Source organism: Lissotriton helveticus, chromosome 6, assembly GCF_964261635.1.
Source record: "Lissotriton helveticus chromosome 6, aLisHel1.1, whole genome shotgun sequence".
Classification (NCBI taxonomy): Eukaryota; Metazoa; Chordata; class Amphibia; order Caudata; family Salamandridae; genus Lissotriton; species Lissotriton helveticus.
The window spans coordinates 1386601772-1386620013 of record NC_136067.1 but is presented as its reverse complement, the minus strand read 5'-3'; the positions used below and the strand labels follow the sequence as shown (position 1 = coordinate 1386620013).

Below are 18242 nucleotides of genomic sequence, written 5' to 3'. Positions count from 1 at the left end.
ACCACCACCGCATCCACCACATCCACCACCACCACCACCCCCACCACCACTACATCCACCACCACATCCACTACAACCACCACCCCATCCACTACAACCACCACCCCATCCATCACCGCATCCACCGCATCCACCACATCCACCGCATCCACCACATCCACCACATCCACCGTATCCACCACATCCACCGTATCCACCACCACATCCACCGTATCCACCACCACATCCACCGCATCCACCACCACATCAGCCATCACCACCACATCAGCCATCACCACCACATCCACCATCACATCCACCACCACCACCACATCCACCACCACATCCACCATCACCTCCACATCCACCATGACATCCACCGCCACATCCACCACCACATCCACCACCGCCACATCCACCACCACTTCCATCCACCACATCCACCACCACTTCCACCACTACATCCACCACCACATCCACCACAACCACCACCCCATCCACCACCGCATCCACCACCACCGCATCCACCACCACCGCATCCACCACCACATCCACCACCACATCCACCATCACCACCACATCCACATCCACCATCACCTCCACATCCACCATGACATCCACCACCACATCCACCACCACCACATCCAACACCACCGCATCCACCACCACCACCGCATCCACCACCACCACCGCATCCACCACCACCACCACACCCACCACCACATCCACCACACCCACCACCACATCCACCACCACAACCACCACCCCATCCACCACCACCACCCCATCCACCATCACCTCCACATCCACCATCACCTCCACATCCACCATCACCTCCACATCCACCGCCACATCCACCACCACATCCACCACATCCACCACCATCACATCCACCATCACCCCATCCACCACCACCACCGCATCCACCACCGCATCCACCGCATCCACCACCACCGCATCCACCACCACATCCACCATCACCACCACATCCACCATCACATCCACCACCACCACATCCACCATCACCTCCACCACCACTACCACCATCACCTCCACCACCACTACCACCATCACCTCCACCACCACTACCACCACCACATCCACCATCACCTCCACATCCACCATGACATCCACCACCACCGCACCCACCACCACTACATCTACCACCACATCCACTACAACCACCACCCCATCCACCACCACCACATCCGCCGTATCCACCACCGCATCCACCACCACATCCGCCATCACCACCACATCCACCATCACATCCACCATCACATCCACCATCACCTCCACATCCACCATGACATCCACCACCACCACCACCACATCCACCACCGCCACATCCACCACCACCACATCCACCACCACTTCCACCACCACCGCATCCACCACCACCACATCCACCACCACCGCATCCACCACCACTACATCCACCGCATCCACCACCACATCCACCACCACATCCACCGCATCCACCACTTCCACCGCATCCACCACTTCCACCGCATCCACCACCACCGCATCCACCACCACCACATCCACCGCCACCACATCCACCACCGCATCCACCACCGCATCCACCACCGCATCCACCACCGCATCCACCACCGCATCCACCACCGCATCCACCACCGCATCCACCACCGCATCCACCACCACATCCACCATACCCAACACCATCACTTCCACCACCACATCCACAACCACCGCACCCACCACCACCACATCCACCACATCACCACCACATCCACCACATCACCACCACATCCACCACATCACCACCACATCCACCACCTCCACCACCCCCACATCCACCAACACATCCACCCCCACATCCACCACCATCACCACCACATCCACCATCACCACCACCACCACATCCACCACCACCATATCCCCCAGATCCACTCACCCTCAACACCTCACCCTCAACACCTCACCCTCAACCCCTCACCCTCACTCACCCTCACTCACCCTCACTCACCCTCACTCACCCTCAACCCCTCAACCCCTCAACCCCTCACCCTCAACCCCTCACCCTCACTCACCCTCACAACACATATTGTGTTACAATAGGTGTCACATTTGCGAAAGATAAAACTATCTAGAGATGTAGCATAACGACCAGAGCTGCCATATAAGTCACGTAAATACAAAACATGTTGCATTCCAAATGCTATAGGTGTCACTCATCCATTTTCAAAACGAAAAATGTCAAACTCTTCTATTGCGAGACCTATTGCATTTTCAATGCTTGTTTGCCATTTTTGCCATTGTATTTGTTATGCACTTTCATGGATGTTTTTATTCCGAATAAAGATCTTTGACTTGAGTTGACAGCTTTGCACGTGTAGTGTTCGGGATTGAGGCGATGTTGTTTTCAACTGTCGCAATTCACTGCACCCGAGCTTCACGATCACGCAATATTGACCTCCCCATGCACACGTGTTATTTCCGCATGGAACACCTCAGCCATGTACACAGTACTGGAAGCCTGACTTCCACATCTCAGGAAGTAGTTGTGTGTTACGCCGAATCCCACACAGTCGCTAGGCCTGGCTTTGCTCTTGTGCCTGTCCGTCATGCGACGTGCAACTGCCCCGTGGTTCCGACAATGCAGTCACATGGGTTCTTCTACTTATGTTCGCCCCGTAAATGTCACCATGTAGTTATCCTATATCGCTATTACAGGGACTGCGCATGCTTTACCACTTGTAGACCGCACCGTGCAGCCTAGCCTCTGAGAAAGCAAGCTAGCTGGGTTCCCCCTTCACCAGTTCCGTCATGTTCGTTATCGCGTTGCCAGATGTGTTACGCGTCAGTTATGGAAAGTTGCAGTCCTGCAGGGCTTGGTCAACTCAACTGTGCAGCAGCTTTAAGTGATCCGCCATTTTGTTGTGAGTGTAAACTACTATGGCGCTCCTCACCGTGTGCGTATTCGCGGGCCTTGCACACATATAACATCTGTCACGTTGATGTTTGCAGACTAACTGCGGGCTATATGCGGACACTTCCTTTTAGAGGTTTCTTGCACCAGGAGAATCACTTTTGCCGCATCCCGATCACGGCGCGCTGATTCAGTCTCATCGGTCCCAGGGATAACATGCAGTGTGTGTCTCTTTACGTTAATTAGTTAATACATGCATTATGTGTGCTCTGCACCAGTGATGTTGGGCTTTATCTCGCGCTTAACAGTCCAACTCTGTGTGCGTTATGGGCGCCGCCATTTTGTCCCACTGTAGACGATTAATACACCCGCTTTCGCCTGTTCATTTGCGGGTTCTACTAGTGCACACGTCTGGCGATTACCACACTCGCAGTGTCTATGGTCATCGAGGTTTGGCACATACCTCCAAGCCGTGCAGGCGCTGGGTCACTGAGCCCGTCTGGTTCTGCGAAATTAGCCCGCAGGCGCCATCTTACCCGGCCTCGTTCAGTTCAGTGCGTGTGCTGAGTTGCTCGGACGTGGTTCTTCACCGCAGTTTGGTTTTATTCGGCGGAGATACTGCCGTTAGTAGCCACACATATTCCGCTGCTCAATTATGCCTTTTATCGATAAATTCGGTTACTTATATCGCCTTTTAATATCGCAAATGATAGTCCGTCCGCCGGAGCTGTCTGTTCAGGCAGCCATCTCGCAGTGCGCCCTCTAGCGCCCCCCTTCCTAGAGCCAGTTCCTCAGATAATCTTGACTGAGGACGCATCGCTCTCCGGCTGGGGAGCCCACCTACTGCAACACAACATGCAAGGCAGGTGGACACCACAACAAAAATTACTCTACATCAATCTCTGGAGCTACTAGCAGTATTCCTGGCACTAAAAGCTTTCCAGAAGCAATTAGCAAACAAAGCTGTGTTAGTCCGCACAGAAAACATGACGGCAATGTATAACCTCAGAAGCAAGGAGGCACGCACTCCCTGCAACTATCTCAACTAGCACAGGAAATATGGAGGTGGGCCATACCTCAGAATATCTTCCTTCTAGCCCAACATGTCCCAGGAGTACAAAATACTATAGCGGATCTGTTAAGTCAAACACAACAGACCCACGAGTGGGAACTTCATATGCAAGTTATTAGTCATTCTTTCAGATGTGGGGGCAACCTCAGATTGACCTATTTGCCACCCACGAAAAGGCAAAATTCCCAAGCTTCGCCGCCAGATATCCACACCCACTGTCCAAAGGCAATGCGATATGGATGAATTGGTCAAACAGATTGGCGTACGCTTTTCCACCTTTACCACTCATGCCACTAGTAGTACACAAACTACAGCAGCATTCTCTGACCCTCATCCTAGTTGCTCCAACGTGGGCCAGACAACCGTGGTACACCACACTGCTACAACTGTCTGTGGTACCACACCAGAAACTGCTCATATCTCCACACCTCTTAACTCAGAACCGTGGAGAGATCAGACACCCGGACCCAGCTCAGTTCAACCTTGCGATCTGGCTCCTGAAGTCCTAGATTTGGATATCTGAACCTTCCTCCAGACTGCATGAATGTCATTAAAGAAGCTAGAAGTCCTACCACTAGGGCATGTTATGCAGCCAAGTGGAAACGACTTGTAATATATTGTCATGACAACGATATTAATCCCTTAGATGTGGCTATTCAACACATTATAGGTTACTTACTGCATCTCCAAAGATGTAACTTAGCCTATACGTCTATTAGACTACATCTTGCTGCAATAGCAGCATATCTGCAAAACAGACAACATCTATCTCTGTTCTGAGTGCCTGCCATTAAAGCCTTTATGGAAGGCCTTAAAAGAATAATTCCTCCTAGAGTACCACCTTCACCTGTATTGAATTTAAACGTTGTTCTCACACGGCTAATGGGGCCTCCTTTCGACCCCTTCACAAATGTGAAATACAATTTTTAACCTGGAAGGTTGCGTTCTTAGTAGCTATTACTTCCCTGCGCAGAGTTGGTGAACTACAACCACTAACCATTCAAGAACCCTTTTTGCAAATGCATCAAAATAAGGTGGTTCTGCGTACCAATCCAAAATTCCTGCCTAAGTCATATCTCCATTCCACCTCAATCAATCTGTGGAACTGCCCGTTTTCTTCTCGCAACCACAGTCAGTAGCAGAAAGAGTTCTTCACACTTTAGATGTCAAAAGAGCGTTACTATACTACATAGAAAGAACACAACCCTTTCGTAAGACAAAACAACTTTTTGTGTCTTTCTCACCACCACACAAGGGCAAACCCATTTCAAAATCTGGAATAGCTAGATGGATTGTCAAATGCATACAGATTTGCTACCACAAAGCTAAACGTACGCTATCTGTTCCCTCCTAAAGCCCACTCTACCAGAAAGATAGGGGCTTCAATGGCATTTTTAGGGAACATTCCCCTAGATGACATCTACAGAGCAGCCACATGGGCTACACCGCACACATTCACAAAACACTATTGTGTAGATGTGCAAACAAATAACAAGCTAATGTGGGCCATGCTGTTCTCAAAGCATTATTCCAAACTACTGCAACAGATAGGGGTGGTCGCCGCTAAGAGTGGGTACTGCTATATAATCTATGCATAGTGTACAATCTGCAGCTCATATGCCTCGAACGGAAAATGCTACTTACCAGTATGCATCTCTTCTAGGCATGTAGAGCTTCAGAGTTGTACACGCCCACCCGCCTCCCCGGCTACCCTTGTCTGTTCCAGTATTATCTTAATTAGATACAAATTACACGGGCATCCTACCTGTACTTGCAAAGCTCCATCATTTCCCTAATGGGGATGGAGCCGATGTTGATGCCCATGCGCAATGTGGTCCTAAGGAGGAGTCACCTATCTTGTGACTTCCAAAGAACTTTTCAGGACAACAACAAACTGAAAACATCTGGGCCCAACACTAGGTGGCAAGCTATGCATAGTGTACAACTCTGCAGCTCTACATGCCAAGAACAGATGCATACTGGTAAGTAGCATTTTCCTTGCCTTTAGTTTTCAGCACTCACCTTTGTAACTCCCCTCTCTTTTATAGCACTCCCATGCATTCTCAAGGTTCCAAACCTTCTGTATTGAAGTATCCATTCTGTGGAGAGAAAAAAACTGTACTCTAGAATGTTTTTGTTTGGTGACATCGGTATGTGTCCTGCAACATATTGCGACACCATTCACTGGATGGCCCCTTTAAAGTGATGTGCTTTACCTACTATTGCATTGGGTTTCGTGCACTGTATTGAAACATCATACACAATCCAAAATCTTTTCCAAAGTTTGGAAACCTGTGATCTAGTTTGTGGCAGAACAACTTAAGGCTTCATAACAGACTCCGCTGCTCCCGTTTTCTGTTCCCAGAGGGTGAGAACCAGCCATTGATTCTGCATGGTCCAGTAGCTTCAATCACTTATAGATTTACTTTTTATAGATTTATTTTTTATTCTACAATAGGTTGAGATCTCTATGATGAAGGCAGTTGCCCCTGGATGAAAGATAGCTGCCGTAGGTTCATCTCGGACAAGCCGAAGTACTCATCCCGGCACCCACCCCCTCAGCCTGAGACGACTCCTTGTGGCCCGCCGCTCTGGGAACCCCTTCCACCCCCACGGACCACGCACGCAGGATACTCGTGAGTAATGGAGCGCGTTACGAAACAATTGATAACATAACATAACCTCCACATCTTACTCGGCTCCTCGTTCACAATGAACCACCAGATCAAAACTGCAACCTCATCCTACTTCCACACGCTCCTCTTGCTTCGGAAGACATTCAGATGGATCACCACAGAATCCAGAAGGATGATCACCCGCGCACTCATCACCAGCAGACTCATCTACAGCAACGCACTCTGTTTGCGTCACCCAGAAACAGCTATGGGAAACTATAGAACGTTCAAAACGCCGCAAACAGACTGGTCCTCAACATCTCCTTCCGCGGCCACATCACAGAACACCTTTGACAACTACTGGCTCCCAGTCAACTAGAGAATCACCTTCAAACTCCTCACACATGCCTTCAAATCTCTCCACGACGTAGGACCAGCATATCTGAACCACCCCATCTCATTCCTCGCACTCGGCAGACAACTTCACTCTTCTCAACTTGCCCTGGCCACTGTCCCACGGATCCACAAGACTAGAACCGGAAGAAGATCCTTCTCTTACCTTGCCGCCAAGACCTGGAACATCCTGCCCCTCCACCTCAGGAAATTCCTGTCGCTGACCCAATTCAGGAAGGAGGTCAAGACCTGGCTCTTTGACTGAACCTCCACCCCCAGATGGATCAACCCCCCTCCCCCCGCTCTCTTTTCCTTGTTTTGTAGTCTGTATAGTGAAAAGATTTTCTCAAGGCTCAGTAAGGCAAAGAGAAGATGTACTGTGTGGGCATCACCAGTGCGAAATTCCCTCCGTAGCTGTACAGATACATCATAGGGTCTGCAGTATATGCTTCTCTGACTTTCATAAAAGGTAGAACACATTGACCTACAGTGCAGACGTGCACTGCTAACACAAAGCGGATACCGAATAGTCAACTGAAGTACAACAACCCTCGTACCATACTGGGGAAACATAGGCATCAGCAATACAAGAATCCATTCTGGAACTATCACATGGGTATCAGTAATGCAGCTGCCTCTTCCTTTTAAAACAGGCTAGTATAGAAAGTGGAAGTACAAACTTTCCTCCAACATTGAATAGACAACAGAAAGACCGAACATTCTATCTCTGGCTCACAATCTCTACAAAAGAGTTCACTTCTGTCCGTCTCCTCAAATCCTTTATCAGTATGATGTCTTCCGCCACCTTCATGGTGCCTCACACACGTCATAGGATGAGACCCTTTCAGGAGCAATTAAACAGACAATGGCTTCAGAGAACAGGATCATTTGACAATGTCATTCAGATAACATTGATCATGAAAGATGCACCTCTTTGGTGACAGTCCGCCAACAATCTCTCTCTGAGTCTGTCATTTCTCTCTCCTCTTCCAGAGTTAGTTCTGACCACAGATGGGTCATTGGCAGGATGGGGAGCGCATCTTCAGGATCCCCAAAATAAGCGGAAAATGGAGTATCTCTATCCAAAATGCATATCAATTTTCTTGAACTGAGGGCGATTTTTCTAGCCCTCCATTCGTTTCTCCCAAGAATAAGAGCATACTCTGTCTTCATCCGTATAGACAATACCACTTGCATGCACTATCTGAGCAAGCATGGAGGAACACGATCTCCAGCCCTGTCTTCGGAAGCTCAAATTATCTGGAAAGGGACAATAAGCCATCACATAACCATCAAGGCGGAGCATCTCCCAGGAGTAAAGAACAACCTGGCAGACACCTTGAGCAGATTACCTCAAACAAATCACTGGTGGGACCTCAACCAGCTGGTTCTCGATTCCATCTTCCAGAAATGGGGAACACTCAACTTACACCTATTTTCGTCTCAAGAGAACCGAAAAGGACGGTTCTTCGCCAGTAGGGAACCTCAGAGTGGGTCATGGGGGAATGCTTTTTCTATAGGATGAATAAAGAAAAGAATTTACCAACTACAAATTGTTTTCAACCCGCTATTTCAGGGAAACACAAACCCAGTGATACTCCTAGGTAATGGGGGTATATTTTATTCGTACCCTTTCAATTTATTTTTATTTTTTTCAAAGTGTAAACAAATAGTATGAAAAGGACACTTTACGTTCTTTCACATTTATAGCAATTTTTCAATATATATACAAATATACATTACATATAACATTTATACACCATAAATTAATTCTGTGGTCTACTGAACAACTAATCGCTAATCTTTTTCTGTGTGCCACACAGAAAAAGATTAGCGATTAGTTGTTCAGTAGACCACAGAATTAATTTATGGTGTATAAATCGTGTAAAAAACTGCATTTTGTTCATCGCTGAATCATTTCGTGAGTCATAAGCTTGACCCTTGCCCTTTTTGGGAAATATCAGTCTGTATATATGGTAACAAACGTGTGTTTATGTAAGTGTTGTATTGTTTAATTGTAATGTATATTTGTATATATATTGAAAAATTGCTATAAATGTGAAAGAACGTAAAGTGTCCTTTTCATACTATTTGTTTACACTTTGAAAAAAATAAAAATAAATTGTAAGGGTACGAATAAAATATACCCCCATTACCTAGGAGTATCACTGGGTTTGTGTTTCCCTGAAATAGCGGGTTGAAAACAATTTGTAGTTGGTAAATTCTTTTCTTTATTCAAGTATATATGGTCCAACTGACTACAAGTCCCAGGACCTAACTCCCCACGCTTTTCTATAGGATGGTCAGGATTCTTCGTGTACGCTTTCCCCCATGCCCCCTAATCTCCAGAGTGCAGATGAAAATGAAACTGGAGCCATGCCAGCTCATCCATATTGCTCCACGGTGACCCCGCCAGCATGGGTTTCCGGAACTACTCCTGCTGTCACAATCCAAGCCTTCTCGCCTGCCAGTGTCAACCACTCTCCTAACCATGAACATAGGGCAGATCCTGCATCCACACCCAGCTTCTCTTCAGTTACATGCCCCCACCCCCCCCCCCCCCCCACTCACCCAAATTCTGCCTCCTCCGCCAGAATGGCACCTTAATGTAGTCCTGTCTCAATTAATGAAACTACTTCTGCCACTTACTTCTGCAAGGAGAGTAAGTGAAATTCAAGCCTTCAACTTAAAAGTACCTTACTTGCTTCACAGAAGACTGTTATGCTGAGAACAATCTCTAAGTTCATACTGAAGGTCCCATCTCAGTTTCACCTTAATGACCCCGTTATGCTTTTTGTTTTTCCCCCGCATCCTCCTTCACCGGCGGAGAAATCTCTCCACTCTTTGAATGTCAAGCGATGCCTCAAATTTTAATTGCAACAAGCAAAACAACTGTGCAGAATATATCAACTGCTGGTATTTTATGGACCTCTAAGACTGGGTTCTGCTGTCACAAAAAGAACTGTCGCTCTGTCGATCGCTGCTGCTTTTCAGCTCTGTCACACAAAGGCGGGTAAACAGCTTACGATCAAAGCCATGGCACATTCTACAAGAGCAGTTTACTCTTCTACTGCTCTTTTTCCTGATGTACCACTGGACAAGATATGCAGTGCCTTTACATGGAAGAGTGCTCATACTTTCACACAGCATTATGCTTGGATATGGCAACTTATAGCGAACAATCATTTTCCTAAGCTGTCTCAAAAAGAACTGTCGCTCTGTCGATCGCTGCTGCTTTTCAGCTGTGTCACACAAAGGCGGGTAAACAGCTTACGATCAAAGCCATGGCACATTCTACAAGAGCAGTTTACTCTTCTACTGCTCTTTTTGCAGATGTACCACTGGACAAGATTTGCAGTGCCTTTACATGGAAGAGTGCTCATACTTTCACACAGCATTATGCTTGGATATGGCAACTTATAGCGAACAATCATTTTCCTAACAATGTTATTTCAGTGATTTTTGTTTTATTAGGCTATATTTTGGCCATTACCCAAAGCATACACTGGGCACATAACCTGTTTAATTTGTGTGCACCTAATCCTTCGGCCCCAGGCACCTGCTTCTGGTCATGCCCCATGGGCATTGGTTGCAAGGTGTGGTTTTGTGATTGTGACGTGCAGATTGGCAGCAAGGGCTCACAGTGTATGGCTTATATATGTGCTGAATGTGCTCTGGGCGCAGGTTGTCGCTGAATGTCCTTTGCTGTTCCCAGTCCCACTTCTTCCCTGAGTCATAAGGCATGGCATTCAACTATGCCAAGTGCGATCTGGGAGAAGGGAGTCACTCTTAGCCAAACCTTTTGCCAAATTAATCTGTCCATAACGCTCTGTGGCTTTGAGCACAGGGTGCTTGTAGACTTATTCCTTCCTCCACCCAACCTCCAAAATTCCTGTCCCCAGAGCCTGCTAGATACAGGGAGTGATATTAATATGCCCTGCCCTCCCACACAGAGAACCTGCTGCACTGTTGATAAAACAGGTTATTCAGGTATATAGTGTGCATAGAAACTGTTTATTTGACAGTAGCTCATCCCTTTGGGTTGTGCCTTTGCGCATTCCTGAGGGCATAATTACAAACAACTCACAGTTCCTAATCTTTTTGCAGTCAGTCAGTGTTCTACGGTTCTAGAACTGGTTTACATGGTTCATGAGCTTGAGAGATGTTGCTCAGCAGATTGACTTTAGAGTTAATACAAGATAGTCATAAAGTATTCCCTTTCAAATTACTGAATGAATTTACTGTGAACAACTGGAGGGTCTATTCCAGTACTAGGTCCTGACTTCAGGGCAAGATTGGTGTAAATCTGTCCAACATTTTTTGCTGTGATGGAAAGCATAAACTCTGGTAAGTGGGAAATGCATCCTTTGGAATTTCTTAGACTTTTTACCCACTTACCAAGCTGCACAAGATTTTAATGAGAAATTATAGGACTTGAGCACTTTTCAAAAGTAAGTGTCCTGCAGAAATTAGGCCAAAGTTGACAGTCCTGCCAAGTATCACGCATCAGGCGTGATACTAACGCATTTCAGTGTGGTGCTCCGCACCACCTCACTGAAATACAAAAGTCACACATAATAGAGACTCCTTAGCTGTAAGGGAGCTCTATTATACATGCACCATATTAAGACTGAAACTAAGCTGGAGAGGCAGCGCGTCGTGGGCGCTGCTCCCGGCATGCTTGGGGGCTGGCACAGAGTCCGCGGCACTAGCTGGTACTGTGATACAATGTTACAATATTGACGATTGACCGGACACTGCACTGTGCGTGTTTGATATAAATCCGTGAGGACGTGATGACTCACCTATAACAAAGGCAGGACGTCCTGGCGCTGCGCGGCCGCAGTTCAACAGAATGTTACAGACTGCTTGCACCGCCTGTGCCACGGACGGGAAATTATTTAAAAATGAAGATCCCGCGAGTGGACCTCTGGTCACTCCCCGACGAACGCCACCGGTAAACTACTTGGACAGCGGAGAGTCACACTTCTGTCCTCCTGCTAAGCTACCATCTCCGGTGCAAGTGGGCGAAATAGGTTTCGGCTGCGCTTTAAATTTCTGCCCAAAAAGTCAGTGCGGTACTGATACAGCTACTCTTAACTCGTTGCAAGAAGTGAACCAGCGCAGATTAGTGCAGGGGACCCGCAGTGCTGGGCACCAGGACAAGGCTCAGCCTGCCAGCAGCTGCATGCCGCCGCCTTGGCCAGTAATAAATCGGCGATCTATTGAAATGCGGAAATATGACATCCCGCCCGCACTCGATCCCAGGCTCACCAGCACTGGTTGAGAGTGACTCGGTATGGATGCAGGACATTGTTACAGTCAGTAAGAGAAGTTAGTGCAGCAAATATAGGTTGCATCAGTGTACCTGCACATTAAAGCGGGAGGAAGCTTTAAGGTAACCTGACCCCAGCCCACTGGGCCTCGGCGCCGCCTCAGCAGCTGCTGTGAGAAGGAGTCCGCAGGCTGCATGACTAGTGCCTGAGAGAGTGAGCGCAGGTTAAGTGTATTTATCCTAATTTAACTAAGTAAACATTATTTGTGCCACAAATAGTGTGTTCATTGCGTATAAAGACTAGTAGATTGTGCAGCTTACTCTTTTATTAAACAATTCAGTTACTCAGTGTGTGTCTTTAAAAATAAAAATAAAATTACAGCCTGCTGCGGTTGGGCTTTGACCCCCTAGGCTGTGTGTGCCTCTCCTGCCCTTTGATTTTTGTTGCTTTGCTAAAGCTCTAAGATCTTATTAGTGTTCGTGTTGCTCAAATGGGTGGAATGTCTGCTATTTGTGTGTTTCCTTGGTCTTCATTGACACTTGGTCACAAGCAAAATTAAGCAATCAGTCGTTGAAATGTCACTCATAATGAAACTGAACTTATGAAAATGTCACACATAGCGATTTGAAACCTTGGCAGCTATGAGTTGATAATGGTGTGTAAAAAACAAAACCTTTTTCTATTGACTAACCAGCTTAACTATGAGCGAAACACTTTAACTCCTTTTGTTCTACATAGGTTTGTGTGTGCATATGTATAAAATACGACCTTGTAAACTTTGACTCATTTCCATCTGGATACATATATAGATGCTACATTTGTCCTGGGTCATTTACTCAAATTAAATTGGGCTCCCATTTCATTTTAATTCTGAAGTGCATTGCATCAAATAAAATACATGCAGGGTGAGGAAGCAAACCCTAATTTTACTTTAATTAACTTTTAAATAGTATTCAACATTAATTTATTTAACTTCTAGGGTGAAATGTCCCTGTGATCCTACCTGAACTTCACATTTTAGACTCTGGACATATCCTTTCAATCCCACAGGTTTTTAAATCAGTTGAAAAACCTGAAAGTATAATGAAAGTGCTAATTCCCATACCTTAAAAACGTTTGATAATGATTTATTGGAATAGCCGTGCCTCTTGGTTTGTTCAGGATAGAACTAGAATATGTCAATAGTACGATGTTTGCTCCATTCGCACTCACTGCAAGAGTTGTTTTGCTCTCTCTTCAGGAAAATGGTTGGCTTGTCAATCAATGGACAATCAAATTTTGATATTTGGAGCCCAGAACAGATTCCGACTGAACAAAAAGAAAATCTTCAAAGGTCACATGGTAGCTGGTTATGCCTGTCAAGTTGACTTCTCGCCTGACATGAGGTAAGTCATATAAATTGTTGACATATCAACAGTTTTATCAGCACAGACATTTTGCAAAAGACTGACCTATGAGTTAGATTTTCATTAAAGCAATGACTTCACTGCCTATTACTTCTATGTCTCCTTGATGCTATAGATGCTAAAGACCTCTTTAGGTATTTTGCAGTGTGATTGGCAACATTACATGGACTCCATGAAAGAAATGTTATCTATACCATATGACATTTTTTAAATAATTTCTTTTACAGTATCAGTGAATAATCTTTTTAAGCTGATATTTCTAGCAAACTATGAAGCATCTAACTGAAAGCTTGAATGTCATAGACTTATTTTGTTTTTATTTTTCTTCCGCTCTCATTTTGGTGGTCTGGCTTGACAGCGCAGCTGTCGCCCGGCAAACATGAGCATCACTAGAGAGTGCTTTGGCTCAGCCCACATGTTGGGAGCCATGGTGGAGAAGCGTGGCTCAGTGGTTAGAGGCGGCAGACCCGGAAGCTGAGATCGGCCGCGGACCAGGGTTCGATTCCCCGCCTCGGCGGGTCTCGGGCTCAAAAATTCCACGGGCTCGATAATTCTCGCTCCGGTGCCTACTCAACTCACGGGGTCACACTCTGCGACTCTGGGCAATAGCTTGCTCAATCTCCCCTACGGCCCCTCGCGGCGGGATGCCTGGCTTTCACCTTGTGGATACCCTGCCGGGATATCTCACAGGGGAATATCAGGACGGGTTCCCTAAGCAAGCGCTTAGATACCGGGTCGGTGATTTGCGCTATATAAATACATGTACATTTACATTTACATGGGCGTACATGCTCTGATTGGGCAGAAATTGTATACTTTCACAAAAAAGTGCTTGCCCACGCAGCTGTGGTCATTTTATTTATTGATCCAGGCTGCCTCTGCTTGAACTTTCAGGGACACACAAATGACATTGGAATGCTATTTAAGTGTCTTAGATAACTAGATAATGTGTGTTGTGTTTCTCTGGCAGCATCACAGATCGGAGGAGGGCAGTCATTAACCTGCATAGATTTTTAGGCCTGGCTTGACAATGCAACTGTCGCTTGACCTTTTAACCTTCATCAATATTATTCTACAGTTCTTTGCTTCCACACAAATACATATCTATTCCACTGCTATTTACTTATAACGCTTCGCATTACCATACAGCATTCCTTTAAAGCCAATGCGTGTTCATATATTTGAGAAGGGAAAATATTTATTAGCTCACTACTTTTCAATCCAGAAAAGGTGTACTGCTTCAAGAAGTTTAATTACTGGTGTCACAGCCCGGACGATAATGGTGAAATTTGAGTAAGGCTCACTGTTTTCCGTTTTTACTAATTTTTACAGATAAATACAGGAAATTTCTTTTTTTAAAGGTGGATAAAAACGGAAATTGGGTCCATTTCGAGTGATTCTAAATACACTTTGCCATGAATGCCAAGCCAATAACTGTGTAGATTAATAGCTGAGGGTGTTAAAAATAAAAAGAGAAATTTAGTAAAGAGGCTTAAAGAGCAGTAGACATGCACAAGGTTGATACTGAAATGTGCATATATTCATATAAGTACATTGACTTATCTTCTGCAGGTGTGCGTATCACTGAAACCTGGCAAGCATTTAAGCATTACTGCATATTTATTGGTTAAATAAATGTGGAAATACACCAGTTTTGCAGCGTGAATCTTTCTGGATTCACTATGCTGTGCATTATTCCGCGGTCTTGTGGTTGGGTCCGGATTCGTAGTCTTTTCTCTGTTTTTTTTTTTTTTTTTTTTCTTTGCCCAGGTGGGCGTCGGCGTCACACCCCCTTTGGGTGTATTTCCGGTGACGTCGGCATGCTTCCTGCGGAAGCTCCCACTCTTGGGCGCCATCTTCAGATTCTTTTTTTCCGCGGTCGGGTCTGGATCGTTCCCATTTGGGCTCCAGACATTTTTGGAGAAAGAAGAAAGAAAATACAGAAAAGACGAGGAGAAGTCATCTGAAGACTCCAGGGGACTTCACCGACGAAGGACAAGCAAGATAAGGCGTTTTCCATCCAGATCTTCGACGACCGTCGACGAACACGCGACCAGAGAGGCCCTGGACGCTCGAGGATGGACAACACGCCGTTCAAGTTCTGCCGGAACTGCCACCACAAGTACGCGCAGAAAGACCAGCACCCGGTATGCAACCTTTGCCTACCGGTGGACCACGAAAGCGGAGACTGCAACGCCTGTTCCGCCTTCACCCCGAAGACCCTTCGTGTGAGAGAGAGGCAGAGGGTAGCACACGCCACCCTGCAGGGGAAGGCCCCGACCCCGTCGCTCTACGAGCTGGGGATGTCCTCCGAGGAAGAAGACAACGCTGCCGCCGAAGACGACAGCTACACGGTCGTAGAGACCGATTACACGAAGACTTCTGACAAGGTAGGAGACTCTTCGGCCCCCAAGAACCCGAGAGACTCTGAGTCTCGAAAAATCGAGGGCAAGACCCCGAAAGCGCCGACGCCAAAAAAGGCGGCGTCCGCGACTACTCCCAGGCCCAGCGGATCCTCAGAGAAGGAGTCCCCGGCGCCGAGAGCTGCTGATCAGCAGAAGACGTCGAAAATCGTCCCCGAAAAGGATCGATCGACGAGGGAGAAAGACCCGAAACTGTCGACGACGACCAGAGACCCGATATCCGGTTCGACGTCGAAAGCTTCGACTCCGAGAGGCACGGGGACGAGCCATCCGTCGAAGAGAGCGGCGGAACCATCCGACGCGGAACACGCGGCCGAGATGGAAAAGAAAAGAAGGCGCCTCGAGGCAGAAATGGAGAACTTCATGCAGCGGAAAAAAGATTTCGACGCAAGGATGAAGGCCTTCACGATCCCTCACAAGACCAAGCCACCAGTGCTGGAGGCGGTCGAGGAGGAAGAAGAAGAGGTCGCCGAAGTCACCGAGCAAGACCAGGACGTCGAGGTGTTCGACGACCAGGAGGAGTACGAGAATCCCCACGAGAGCTACAGCTATGGGGAGGAAGATGAGGGCAGGACAGACACAGAGTCGGCGCCCTATGACCTTCAGGATGTAGATTACATCGATGTCGAGACCGACAGCCCGGAGGAGGTGGTCGACACCTACCCCTCGAGGCCCTCGCCGCCGGACGACATCGGGGCCTACAACGCGGTGATACAATCTGCCGCAGCAGCTTTCAAGCTCAAGCTCGACGAAGAGAAGCAGAAAGCAGACTTCCTTCTGGAAACATTGCTCCCAACACAAACGAGGAGCCAGTTCCTCCCGATGCTCGAGAGCGTCTTGGCTCAGGGGAAGGAAGCTTTCAGGGAGCCCGCAACATGCAAGGCAGTAACTCCCAGAACTGAGAAGAAGTACAAGCATGCCGCAAAGGACCCGGCCTACATTCAGGGCACGGTCTCCGCAGACTCCATTATCACGGCCACAGCAAGGAGGAGGGCTAACGTACCCACTACCTCGGGCCCGCCACCGGATAAAGAGAGCAAAAGGATGGATCTGGTGGGCAGAAGGATCGAACGGAATGCCGCGACCCACTGGCGCATGGCTAATTCCAACGCCCTGGTAAACAGACACATGTACCAAATCATGGAGGGACTGGGGCAGTTGGTGAAGGACTTGCCCCAGGATGCCAAGCAGAAAGCCGAAAAGCTAATTGAAGAGGGGAAGAATGCTGCAAATTCTTGCCTTAAGACGGCCCTGGATGGGGCAGACACCGCCAGCAGGCTCATGATGATGGGCGTCACGGAAAGGAGACACGCCTGGCTCAGGATATCCGGTTTCAAACCGGAGGTGCAACACAGCATCCTGAACACACCGTTCAACGGCAGTACGCTTTTCGGACAAACAGTTGATGAGCAACTCAGCCAACTTAAGAAGGATAACGAAACAGCAAGATCCATGGGAGCATTGCAGTTCAGAGGGAACAAGAGGGGCACCCCGTCACGGAGGCCCGGCGGAAGAGGCGGAAACCAGCCAGGTACATCACACCAGGCTTTCCAGCAAACGCACCAGGCAGACTCGCAGGGTCAGCAGGGCCATCAGAAACAGCCCTGGCAGTACCAACAAAGAGGCCAGTCCTTTCGAGGGAGAAATGGACGGGGACAAAATAGAAGAGGGGGCCAGCAGCCCACCTCCAAGTGACTTCAAAAAAATCCGTGTGCCCACCCACAAAAAAGATCCCAGGGGGCAGCACGTACAGATGGGTCAAGACAAACTAGACACCTACGACCACAGGACACCAGTGGGAGGAAGATTAAGATTCCACCTCCAGGAGTGGAGAGGAATCACATCAGACAAATGGATCCTCAACATTATCCAATTCGGATACTGCATAGAGTTGGAGGCGAGGCCGACAAGCAGAAAACCAAGAAGAAAGCCGCTAGCAAGCAAGCAGCTGCAGTGCCTTCAGGAAGAAGCAAAAGAACTCCTGCGGAAGCAGGCCATAGAAAGGGTACCCTTCAAGGAAAGAAACACAGGAGTATACTCAACATACTTCCTGGTACCAAAAATAGACGAGACAATGAGGCCCATTCTCGATTTACGGTTCGTGAACAAATTCATAAGAACGCAAAAGTTCAAAATGACCTCCCTGCAAGAGGTGCTCCCACAGTTGCAGACCGGGGACTTCATG

The 18242-nt window shown here is 47.6% G+C and overlaps 1 protein-coding gene across 1 annotated transcript in view; it reads left to right on the top strand.

The window, feature by feature from the left end:
* The window catches only part of CDC40 (cell division cycle 40), a 405957-nt gene that overhangs the window by 322814 nt on the left and 64901 nt on the right, over positions 1-18242 (top strand). Inside the window, exon 14 of the mRNA XM_078649170.1 lies at positions 13469-13613. Within this exon, the coding sequence (XP_078505296.1) occupies positions 13469-13613 (145 nt within the window). The remainder of the gene's footprint in view (positions 1-13468; positions 13614-18242) is intronic.